The 12,230-nt window shown below is 34.6% G+C and overlaps 1 protein-coding gene across 1 annotated transcript in view; it reads right to left on the bottom strand.

Annotated features, from left to right (window-relative positions):
- Positions 1-12,230, bottom strand: part of RALGAPA2 (Ral GTPase activating protein catalytic subunit alpha 2) — a 409,525-nt gene that overhangs the window by 162,550 nt on the left and 234,745 nt on the right. The window contains 2 exon segments of the mRNA XM_043983629.1: positions 4,321-4,476; positions 11,602-11,725. Of these exon segments, the coding sequence (XP_043839564.1) occupies positions 4,321-4,476; positions 11,602-11,725 (280 nt within the window).

Genomic DNA, 12,230 nt, shown 5'->3' with positions numbered 1-12,230 from the left:
GAAATGTTTTAAATTTTTATTCCTTCTTTTAAAGGAAGTAAAAATGTCTCTCATATACAAGAACTTATTTTTAAGCATAATTCTCAATTATAGTGGAATGACAAAATAGAATTCAATTTCCACAGCATTAATCCTTTACTATACATTATAAAAGAATTAGGAAAGTAAGGACCTGGTTGGATTGTAATCTAAAATAGGTCATCTGAAACATCATTTAAGGTAAATGCTTTGAAACAGGAGCCACTTTCTTTCCTTTTCCTGCCATATACTTTCAGTACGGGAAGGGATCTTAGCAACCACATCTCTACTACCTCTCTAACAAAAAAGCTTGAAGTTCACCAGTAAAGGTGGATCTCTCCCTTGCCATCTGAGGCAGATCATTCCAGTAGTGTTTTGTGATCATTGTGAGAAAATTTTTCGTTACACTAAAAATAAATTAGCTACTTTGTTACTTCCAAAAACCTGTTTCTAATCCCTGGTTTTAAAAAGAAAAAGTCACATCTCTCTACTACATGACACCCTTTCAAATTTTTAAGACAGCTTCAAATCTTCAAGCTTACCATCCTAAAATCCTTCAAGTAATCCTTTCATACTGTGAATTTGAGGCAGCTAGGTGATGCAGTAGATAGAACACTGGGCTTGAAGTCTGAAAGACCTAAGTTCAAATTCAGCCTCACAAACTTAGCAGCTGTGTGACCCATGGAAAATTACTTAATTTGTTTGCCTCAGATTCCCCATCAGTAAAATGGGGATAAAAATAGCACCTACTAGGGGCAGCTAGGTGGTGCAGTGAATAAAGCACCAGCCCTGGATTCAGGAGGACCTGAGTTCAAATCCAGCCTCAGACACTTGACACTTACTAGCTGTGTGACTCTGGGCAAGTCACTTAACCCTCATTGCCCTGCAAAAAAAAAAAAATAGCACCTACTTTCCAGAGTTGTTGTGTGGATCAAATGATATGATCATTGTACAGCACTTAGCACAATGTCTGGCACACAGTAAACCCTTATAAAAATGGTTCTTCTTCATCATCATCATTGTTATTATTGCTATTTCCCTTTACTATTTTGGTAGCTCTCCTCTCAATAGTCTCCAATTTAGCAATGTCCTTCCTAAACTGTGATACCACTATAAAGAGGAATCAAAGTATAGCATGCATAGAGAAAATAGGACTGTCTTGAGAGTCTACAGATTTAGGTTTTAATTCTCACTATGTCAATTGCTGACAGACTATCAGTAACTCTATCAGTTTTGTGCCTATTAGAGATTATTCTATTTGCTTGTTTCGACTTCAAAATTGATGGATCCATGTGGGTACTCATTATACTGGTACAGACCTCGACCCACTTACACCTTATATTCTTTGTAATTCTGATGCTGTCTTCCCATAAATAAATCCATAGAAGTTTTATTCTGGCACTAGGAAGAACAGAAGTCAGCATACTCAGTGAATATATGTACAAGCACATCAAGTTTTTCATAACTCCAGCAATCCTATATAAAATTTCATTTTAATCATTTTGATTAAGTAATTAAGTGTGACTACGTTTAGTTACCTCCCTTTTCTTTTCCCCTCCCCCTACATACAATTAAGCTCTTGACTAGACTTTGAGTCATGGTATTCTGTGTTTTACATTTGTGTCACAATACTGGAAATATATGAGTCAAGAAGTTAGCTTATATGTGTAAGGGATCAACGTGAAGCTGTCTTCAGAGAGCACGTTTCCTCAAATGCAATCCCATGTGATCTTTTCATTCCACTTCTACTCCAGGCTCAGCTCACTGTTCATTTGAAATGTCTATCCAAAATATGTGCACTGATGACTTACTCATTGTTTTCCCCTTCCAACTACAAGCCATAATCTGGGCAATTCACATTTTTGATCCACTCAGTTTTTCCTCTGTAGATTGTTTAGGCCATTTTTCTCTATGTGGATCACACAGAGAAAGCTATATTAAACAACATTTCATCTATAGCCAAGCTATCTCACAAGTATACGGAATCCCACTTCCATTTGTACTCTGTACAAGACAACTTACATAACTGTGGTTATTACCCTTGGTGAGTAGATGCCTTTGTGTCTTAAGATCTTGTTTAATACTGATAATCAGAGGATTGTTAAATGAAGTTATTATGTGGTTACATTCATGAAGTATTACTGTATGATCATAAAACATGTGGAAGATGTTGTTGCAAGTAAACAGTTAAGGTAAGAAGTGGCATAAAAATGAAGAAATGTACAGTGAGGAAAGGCCATGTGCCAGGCAAGCAGAAAGAGTGAGCAATAATAGAGAGGCCAGGTGCTGCATTGTTAAAAGACCAAGAGAAAGACCTCCAGTGCATTTGCTAGATTGTCTGTGGAGGATTTATGACGGAATACTAACAAGAATCATACAAAATGTGATCTTCCTTGGAGAAAATATACTAACTGACTAGATCACAACACAAAATGAGTGATTTTACTGTAGGTTTAAATTTCATGTAATATATTAATGATTATAATCCAATACACTGACCAACACTATACTTGGCCAGCTTCCTTTTACATAGTGTTGTGAGCTCTAACCTTCAAAATACAGTGGATTTAACTGTGGTAAAAGAGCAAAAAGGAGGAAAAAAAAGGAACTAGCCATCAAGATGGTCAATATTAACATTTTGAAGTCTAAGAAACTAAAAAGAATGACCAATATTACAAATAAATTGAGTAGGAATGAATCTGTATAGAAAACACTAAATGAAAGACAGATCATTCTCATCTTACCCAAATTAATTTAGCATTATTAATCATATTTTAACAATTTAAAGCATTGTTTTACGAATTAAATTGTAATTCTGGCATCACCACTGACAACCTGTTTAACCCTGGGTTTATTTAACATCTCTAGGTTAACTTCCATAAAAATAAGGAAAATGGAATAGATTCAATCCTCTCTTAAAATCTCTTCTGATTTAAAACTCTGGAATTTATGATTATTGTCCTCCCTTATCCAGAGATCAAAGTCACAGAGAGTTTTCACCCAAGACAGACACCAAGGTTCTTAGTCAGAAATAAGTAAGATCTTTATGAAAGAATTCTCCAAAAGAGCCAAAATGAAGGGAAAGTACTAGAGATAATGGCTTGGGGAGAAGATAAAGCCAAGGAAATAAGAGTGGCTCTGCATGTAGTTCACCAGATGAAACTACATCAGAAGGGTGTTGATAATGACAGTTCACCAACATTCCAAGCATGTGAATACCTATAGCTGACATAGAGGGACTATACATAGAGTATGGTCACAGTAGCGAATGATGGTCCTATTTGGGCATTTTCTCTGGTGACCAATTCACTCTGCACAGGGCAATGAAAACATGTATTTAATAAATTTGGTTTTCATTCATGATAACCTTCTACTAATAAAAACTGATGTGTATAAATAGGCATCTATATATGTATATTTTATAGATATCGATATATAAAATCAAAGTTCTTTTTCATTCATGATAACCTACTAATGAAAAATATCCCTTTTTTATTAGTAAAAGTTACACTTTTAGATATCTATATACACACATATTTTTTTTTTACTACTGGAAGGTTACCATGAGTGAAAAACAGTTTAGATTTTACATATCTATAGACATACACATATTCATTTTTATTATATATATATGTATATACACATAATATATATATATATAAATTCTATCTATATGTATACACATATGCACACACACTGAGAGGAAATGCTAAGAATAAACATTAAGAAACAGATCTACTGTGAATTTTTCCTCTTTTGTACCTTTCTCTCTTGATCTAAAGAACTGTTTCAAGTGTGATTAACTATTTTTGTCAACATTTCATAATTTATTTGATCATTAGATCTTAGATTTGGAGCCTTAAGGGATTTCAGAGGCCATCTAGCCCAGTATCCTCATGTGGCATATGAGGAATGGAGGCTCAAACAAGTTTAGTGACTTGCTTAATGTCACATGGGTAGTAAATAAAGAAGCCAGATCCCAAAATCAGTTTGGTTCCAAAAACTAGTGTTCTAACAAAAACATTTTAGTTGAGCAAATCTTTTTTTTTTTTTTTTTGGTGAGGCAATTGGTGTTAAGTGACTTGTCCAGGGTCACACAGCTAGTAAGTGTTAAGTGTCTGAGGTCACATTTGAACTCAGGTCCTCCTTACTCCAGGGCCGGTGCTCTATCCACTGCGCCACCTAGCTGCCCCCAGTTGAGCAAATCTTAGAACAGAGGCAAATTAAGGAATGACAAGGTTCTTTTCTAATAATATCTAGAATAACATTTTGAAAAGATATATACCTACAAATATCTATTACCTTTTTGGTGAGGGAATCATCTGAATCAGATGGCATTCTAGTGGAGACATGGAAAATCACTTCCACAGTAGAGGTAGCATAGTAAGGTGCAGTTTGCCCCGTGCTGCCATTTCGTTGTAGGCCACCCATAAATCCACAGTGTGTTGAAAGGTCAACCTTATGTGTACAATAAAATAGAACATAATGATAATCAAAAATCAGGTCTTTTGATTTACTAAGCTAGATGACATTGAATATATTATTACAAATTTAAAGGGTAAAGCTAGGATTTAAGCGTTAATTGCTTAACTGGAGCCCAGATTCTTTTGCTGAGTAGATACTTTTTTCTTCTATGGTACATGAATTCTCTATATTGTAAAATATTGAGATCCATTTAATTAATTACTTTTCATACCTTGAAAAAATTAAGTGAATTCTTTCCACATTAAATATATTAAGGTTAAAGAAATGTGTTGTTGTGTTTTTTTTTAACTTGGTAGAAGGTCAAGAATAGTCAAAAGATAGTTACATTAAAGAACATATTGATACCTTTAAAATAACCTTGTCTTAAACTACTGTCAAGAGGAGTTAAGAGAGTAAAGAGTTAACATTTTGAAGACATATTAATTCTTTGAGGAATGTCACCTTATGGCTATTTTTAAAAATCACCATCACATCCATTCTACATATCCATACTTTTAAAATTGTTTCGTACTGAGGTAAAAATAAATTAAAAAAAAAAAAACACCTAAAAGGAAGGCAAAAGATGGATGTCCTTAAGGGACATCCATTAGATTAGAGGTTCCGAATATTTTTGGTAAAGCCTGTGGACTCTTCCTCAGAATATTATTACAATGCACAAAATATGTAAGATGACAAAGAAAACCAATTACAGTGAAATACAGTAATCAGAATATTAAAAACAAACACAAAGTATAAGGACCCCAGGTTTAGCACTCTTTGTTTAGATTATTTCTAAATTATTTAGAAAACTCTGATTTTAGAACAGCCCAGAATCCATAAGCATATATTTGCTCACAGGTGTCAGGAAGACCTATGTTCAAACTGATACATACAGACTGCATGACTTTAGAAAATTACTTAGTCTCCAAGTGCTCTAGGTCAGAGATCAGATATCTATGCTGAATTCTGCCCACAGGCTGTTTTTGTACTGCCCAGAGCTAAGAATGTTATTTATGTGTTAAATGGTTTTACTGTATTTAAAAATGTGTAAAAAATTCTTAGTTCTGTATAAATAGAGATAGGCAAGATTTGGCCCTCAGGCTGTAGTATGCATAGCCTTGTTCTAGGCAATTTTCTAAGACTATAACAGAGATGGTACCAATCTGCACTGGTAGAAGGAATTTCTTTAACTGGGAGCTCTTCCCTTCCATTCCCCAATAAATGTGTTATTTATATATCTTTAGATTTCTTTCTCTTTTTAAAAATTTGAATTCCAAATTCTCTCCCTCCCTCCTGCTTCTCCCCTACCCTAAAGAAGGCAAGCTATTTTATGAATTATACATGTGAAATCATGCAAAACATCAAAACATATTTCCATATTAACTGTATTACCAAAAAAAAGCAAGAAAAAGAAAGTGAAAAGTTATTCTTCAATTTGCACTCAGCGTTCTTCAGTTCTCTCTCTGGAGGTAGATAGCATTTTTTTATCCTGAGTCTTTTGGAATTGTCTTGGATCATTGTATTGATAGAGCACCTAAGTACTTCATAGCTGAACACATGATATTGCTGTTACCATGTACAATGATCTCCTGGTTTTGCTCACTTCACTTTACATTACTTCAAACAGCTCTTCCCATGTTTTCCTGAAACCTTCACCCTTGTCATTTCTTATAGCATAATAGTACTTCATCACAATCATATGCCACATCATGTTCAGCTATTTCCCAATTGATGAGCATCTCCTCGATTTCCAATTCTTTGCCATCATAAAAAGAACTACTATTTCCTTTTTCTTTGATCTCTTTGGGGCACAGACCTAGTAGTGGTGTTGCTGGGTCAAAAATTAAGCACAACTTATAGTCCTTTGGGCATAGCTAAAAATTGTTCTCCAGAATGATTGGACCAGTTCAGAATTCTACCAACAGTGCATTGGTGCCCCCCCCCAATTTCTTCTAATTTGTCATTTCTGATTGATGTAGGGTAGAAGCTCAGATTTGTTTTAAATTGCATTTCTCTTACCATTATTGTGATTTAAATTTTTTTCCATATGACTATAGATAGCTTTGATTTCTTTTTCTAAAACCTGTCTCTTCATATCCCCTGACCATTTATCAATTGGAGAATGTCTCATTTTTATAAATTTGATTCCCCTCCTAGATGAGATGAAGTCTCTATCAGAAAAACTTACTGTAAATGTTTTTGATACTACTTCAATATGGTAACTTTTAGCAACATATGGTTTCCCAGATTATCTCTTTCAAATAAAGTCTATTTTGCTTTTTCTTTGTCTGAGATCATGACTGCTACCCCTGCCTTTTTTTACTTAAGATGAAGGATAATTGATTCTGCTCTAACCCCCTATTTTAACTCTGTGTGTGTCTTTCAGTTTCAAATGTGTCTTTTTAAAAAAATAATATATTTTTGGATGCTGGCTTTCATTCTGCCATCTGCTTCATTTTTTGGTGAGCTTATCCCATTCACATTCAGTTATGATTACTGTGTATTTCCCTCTATCCCGTTTTCCTGTTTATCCTTCTCTCTCCCTTTTTATTCTGTCCCTTCTCAAATCTGTTTTGCCTCAGACTGACTCCCTAAATCCACCCTTCCTTTTGTCACACTTTACCCTTTTTCTTATTCCTTTCCCCTCCTAAGACAGATTTCTATGTCTAACTGAATATATCCAAATATATTATTCCTTCTTTGAGCCAAATTAGAATGAGAGTGAGGTTCAAGCATTGCCCACCATGCTTTCCCCCTTTCCCCTCTGCTATAAAAGCTCCTCCTTATATACCTCTTTTCTGTATGAAAAATTTACCCATTCTACCTCTTCTTTCCCCCTTCTCCCAGGGTATCCCTTTTTCTTACATCTTCACTTTTTTAATCATCCCAACATATTCAACTCATACTCATGGTCTCTGTGTATACAGACTCCTCTTAACTGTCCTAAGAAAGATAAGGTTCCTAGGAGTTACATGTATTATCTTCCCATATAGGAATTGAAACAGTTTAACCTTATAGAGTTCCTTATGATTCCACTCTCAGTCTGTCTTTTCATGCTTCTTTGAAGTCTTGTGTTTGAATGCCATATTTTTAATTTTTATTAATTTATTTTATTGTTTTATTCAGCCCTTGTCTTTTCAGGAATGCATGACAATCACCTATTTCATTAAATATCTATTTTTTCCCATGAAGGGTTATACTCAGTTTTGCTGGCTAAATTATTCTTGGTTCTAATCCTAGCTCCTGTGCCTTTCAGAATATCAAATTCCAAGCCCTCCACTTCTGTAATGGCGGGGGGCACAGCCCAATTTTTGTTTGATCCTGACTGTAGCTCTACAATATTTGAATTTCTTTCTTTCTGGATGTTTGCAATAGTTTCTCCTTGACCTGAGAACTCTGGAAGTTAGCTATAATATTCCTGGGAGGTTTTTTTTTTTTCCCCAATCTTAAAAGTATTTTATTATTTTCCAGTTAAATGTAAAGACAGTTGTCAGCATTTGTTTTTTTTTCATCTTTTTTACTTCAGATAATACTCACATTTTTTTCATTCTGAATAATCTAATTATCTAAGTATTTTCCGTAAAGTCCCACAATCATTTTGTTCCATTTCACCTATTTGAAAAGTATTCCAAGCCATTACTATTGTCTGTGAAATGTAAAATAAAGTTTAAGACATACAGAATCCAGCCAGCAAGTGCAATTACAGCCTAGGCAAACTGAACAAATTATTCTTTGGTAAGTGATTTTGGGAAATTCATTATTGATTTGTATTAGTAAAACAAATCATGCACTTCCAACTATACCATCAACATTTTTATAAGATTTTGAGGTCCAAATTTCTTTTCCCTCCCTCCCTTCCCTCCATCCTCCCCAAGACAGAAAAATTGATATAGGTTATATATGTATAATCACATTAAACATATTTCTGCATTAATCATGTTGTGAAAGAAGAATCAGAACAAAAGGGAAAAAACAAAAAAGGTAGAAACAGTATGGTTCAATCTGCATTCAGATTCTACAGTTCTTTTTTCTGGATGTGGAGAGCATTTTCCATCATGGGCCCTTTGGAATTGTCTTAGATCACTGTATTGCTGAGAAGAGCTAACTCTGTCACAGTTGATCATCACACAATGTTGCTGTTACTGTGTACAATGTTCTCCTGGTTCTGCTCATTTTACTCAGCATCAATCCATTTAAGACTTTCCAGATTTTTCTGAAATCTGCCTGCTCATCAGTACTCCCTTACATTTATATACCACAACTTGTTTAGCCATTTACCAATTGATGAGCATCCCCCTCAATTTCCAATTCTGTGCCACCAAAAAGAGAGCTGCTATAAATATTTTTGTACATGTGGGTCCTTTTCCCTTCCGGGGAGTTTTCATTTTAGGATGTCTTTCAGGAGGTGATCAGTAGGTTTTATTTTGTTTTGTTGTTTTCCAATTTCTATTTTACCTTCTGGATCTAAGAGATTGTAGTTTTCCTTGATAATTTCTTAAAAGATGATATCTAGGCTTTTTTTTTTATCATGGCTTTTGGGTAGTACAATAATTCTTAAATTGTCTTGACTCAATCTGTTTTCTAAGTGGGTTGTTTTTCAAATGACAAATTTCACATTTTCTTCTATTTTTTCATTCTTTTGACTTTCTAATTGTTTCTTGATGTCTTGTTGAGTCATTAGCTCCCAATTTCTGAATTCTAATTTTTAAGGAATCATTTTCCTCAGTAAGCTTCTGTACCTGTCTTTCCACTTTGCCAATTCTGTTTTTTAAGGAGTTCTTTTCTTCTGTGTTTTTTTTTTTTTTTTGGTACCTCCTGTTCCATTTGGCTAATTCTGCTTTTTAAAGTTCTTTTCTTTAGTGAATTTTTATGCCTCTTTTACCATCAGGCCAATTCTTTTTTTTTTTAAAGGTATTATTTTCTTTAGCATTTTTGTCTGTGTGATTCTTTTAACAAGCCATCTATTCTCTTTTCAAAATTTTCTTGCTTCACTCTTATTTCTTTTCCCAATTTTTCCTCTATCACTCTTAGCTCTATCTCGAACTCTTCAAGGAATTCCTGTTGGCTTCATGCCCAACTGGCATTTTTCCTTTGAAGCTTTGCTTATAGATGTCTTCACATTGTTGTCTTCTGAGAGATTATGTCTTGGTCTTCCCTGCCTCCATAGTAGCTTTTTATAGTCAAGGTTGCTTTTTTGTCTGTTTGTTTAGAGGAGAAGGTGGCTCTTCTTCCCAAACTATTTCTTGACCTTGAATTTTATGTTAAAGTTGGGCTCTGTTCACCTGGAGATGGGGAGACACTGTTTCAGTCTTTTTCATGCTGCTGTTTTCAGAGCTCGTTCTTGGGGTCTGTAAGTTTTCAGCATTTCAAAGGTGGTATGATCTGGCCTATGCTCTGGTCCTTTATGCGGAAAGGACCCCTGTTCCCCTGTAGCTGCAAACACTAGAACTCCTTTTGGTTCTGGAACTATGACCTGGTCCTCTGTTCTCTTGAGCTCAAAGTTCTAGTTCTCTTCTCTGCTTTAGAACTGTGACCAGAAATCCTGCTCCTTTGTGACCAACCACCAGCACTTCTCTCCCTGGAACTGTGACCTAGAATTGTGCATGGGCAGTAGAGCTGTCAATTAGCATCAGCTGCACACAGTGCCAGGGTCCCTGTAAATGTCTTTTGACCAGTTTTCTGATCCCTTTACTGTCCTTGGGTTGATAGTTCCCAACACAGCTGCCTCCAAGGCTGGCTACCAGTGATGCTACTGCTTGTGTTCTGGGCCAGTCCCTACCCTGCTGTCACAAATTTCTCCTGAAAAACACCCAAGTTTGCTTTAGGCTAGAGAAATATCTCACTCTTTTTGTTGGCTCGGCCACTCCAAAATGCAATTTCAGGCATTATTTTAACATTCTTTAGAGAGGAATGTTAGGAGAGTTCAGTTGGGTTACTAATTCTCTTACACCATCTTGGCTCTGCTGACCTACCTGGGAGTTCTTTACAACAATGAAATCACAAGTCTAGTCACAAGCCTTACCTTAATATGATTTAATATTCTCCATGAGAATAAGGAGTCATTTTAGAAGAAAGGTTTGAATGGATACTTACTTAATCCAAATAAAAGAATTTATTCTATCTTTTCCCCATTATAGCTTATTCATTCCATTTTTCTAGTATTTAACCTCTTTTTTACTCTCTTCTCTATTAAAGTCATTGGTTTTTGTTTTGTTTTTTGCCAGGCAACCCCAATCTGCTGCTATTACTTTACTATTAGATGTCTTCCCAGCTGCAGTTCTCATTTTTCCTTCCAGTTCAGGTTATATTGATATAATATGGTGGCAGGGGAACTCTGTGTTTTGTATGCCTGAAATGTCCTCCATTTCCCTTCTTATGAATCTACATCTAACCTTTGAAGTCCAACTCAAATGCTATAATCTCCATGAAAGCATTCCAGGTCTTTATCTCCTCTATCTTCAGGGTTTCACATTACATTTTAATTTTTACTTTTCTAATGCATATGTATTGTCTTATTTTATGTTATAATTATCTACCTATATCACATCCCACACCACACTTCTACAGAAGTACGGAATGTATTACATTTTAGCTATTTTGATTAACAATAGAAAACTAATAACTGATGGCTTAGTTGAATCATTACTAAAAACTGTAATAAAATTAGTAGCTGACAATTACAAAGCTTTAAAATTTGCAAAGTATTTGAAATACATTGTCTTATTTGATCCCCAAAGCAATCCTTTTCAGAAGGTATAACAAGAGTCATTATCCCTGATTTGCAGATGAAGCAAACAAGGATGAGATAGGTTAAGTAACTTGTTCAATGTCAAACAGGTTCTGTCAGAAGTGGGATAAGAACTCGTGTCCAATTGACATCAAATCCAATTCTCTTTCTACTACATGTATATTTAAATTTATATTTTTAAAGTTGCTTGAAAGTGGCCATTAGGTGCTGAAACTTAAAAATTAATACTTCAATTATAAAAAGCTAAAAATTTCTTGATACTTTGGACATTCCTAAAACAGACTTCATGAGTCAGGATAATTTTACATACAAATACACAAAAACCCTTTAATTTCCACTCAATTGTACTCAATATCTATTGAATTAATTACCTCCCAACCAAGCCCAGCAACAAAGTCTTCATATGCCTGGCTTCCCCTTGCATTTGACAGTATTGAGCACTTGTCTTCTTGTCCTTCAGCAATGTAAAATACTGCAATCTTGTGAGTTTCACGGCTGCAGGTAAGAAGCAAATTGAAAGGAAGTATATTTATAATACATAAGAAGTAAAAAAAAAACAAACAGAAGTTGAGGGCCATCTCTTAAAAATGGTTTGGTATATAATTTCTTATATCATACAGTTTAAGATTTCCTCTTCATTTTAATTTAGGAACATTTTAGCTAGCTTTAGAAACAAACAAATTATCTATTCTAAATTTTACATTCACAGCCTCTAAGATTTAAGATACAATATTATAAAATTCTCTAATTCAAAATCACCAAATTAATAATAATAATAATAATAATATAATGTCATCTTCCAATAAGAATAGATTCTGAATTTGTCTTGGTCAGTAGGAAGTAAGTGCCCATCCCCCAATAATAGAACATTTTCCTCTTCTGAATCTGAGTGACTGAATATGTGCTATGGGGTTAGAAAAATAATACTGGAACCCGAATGGTTTCATCCATGAAAAACTTAGTTTATCCTGATACCATTTATTAGCATAACTAGGAGATG

This window comes from Dromiciops gliroides, chromosome 2, assembly GCF_019393635.1.
Source record: "Dromiciops gliroides isolate mDroGli1 chromosome 2, mDroGli1.pri, whole genome shotgun sequence".
Lineage (NCBI taxonomy): Eukaryota > Metazoa > Chordata > Mammalia > Microbiotheria > Microbiotheriidae > Dromiciops > Dromiciops gliroides.
Note: the sequence above shows the minus strand (reverse complement) of the source record. Positions and strands in the feature narration are given on the sequence as shown.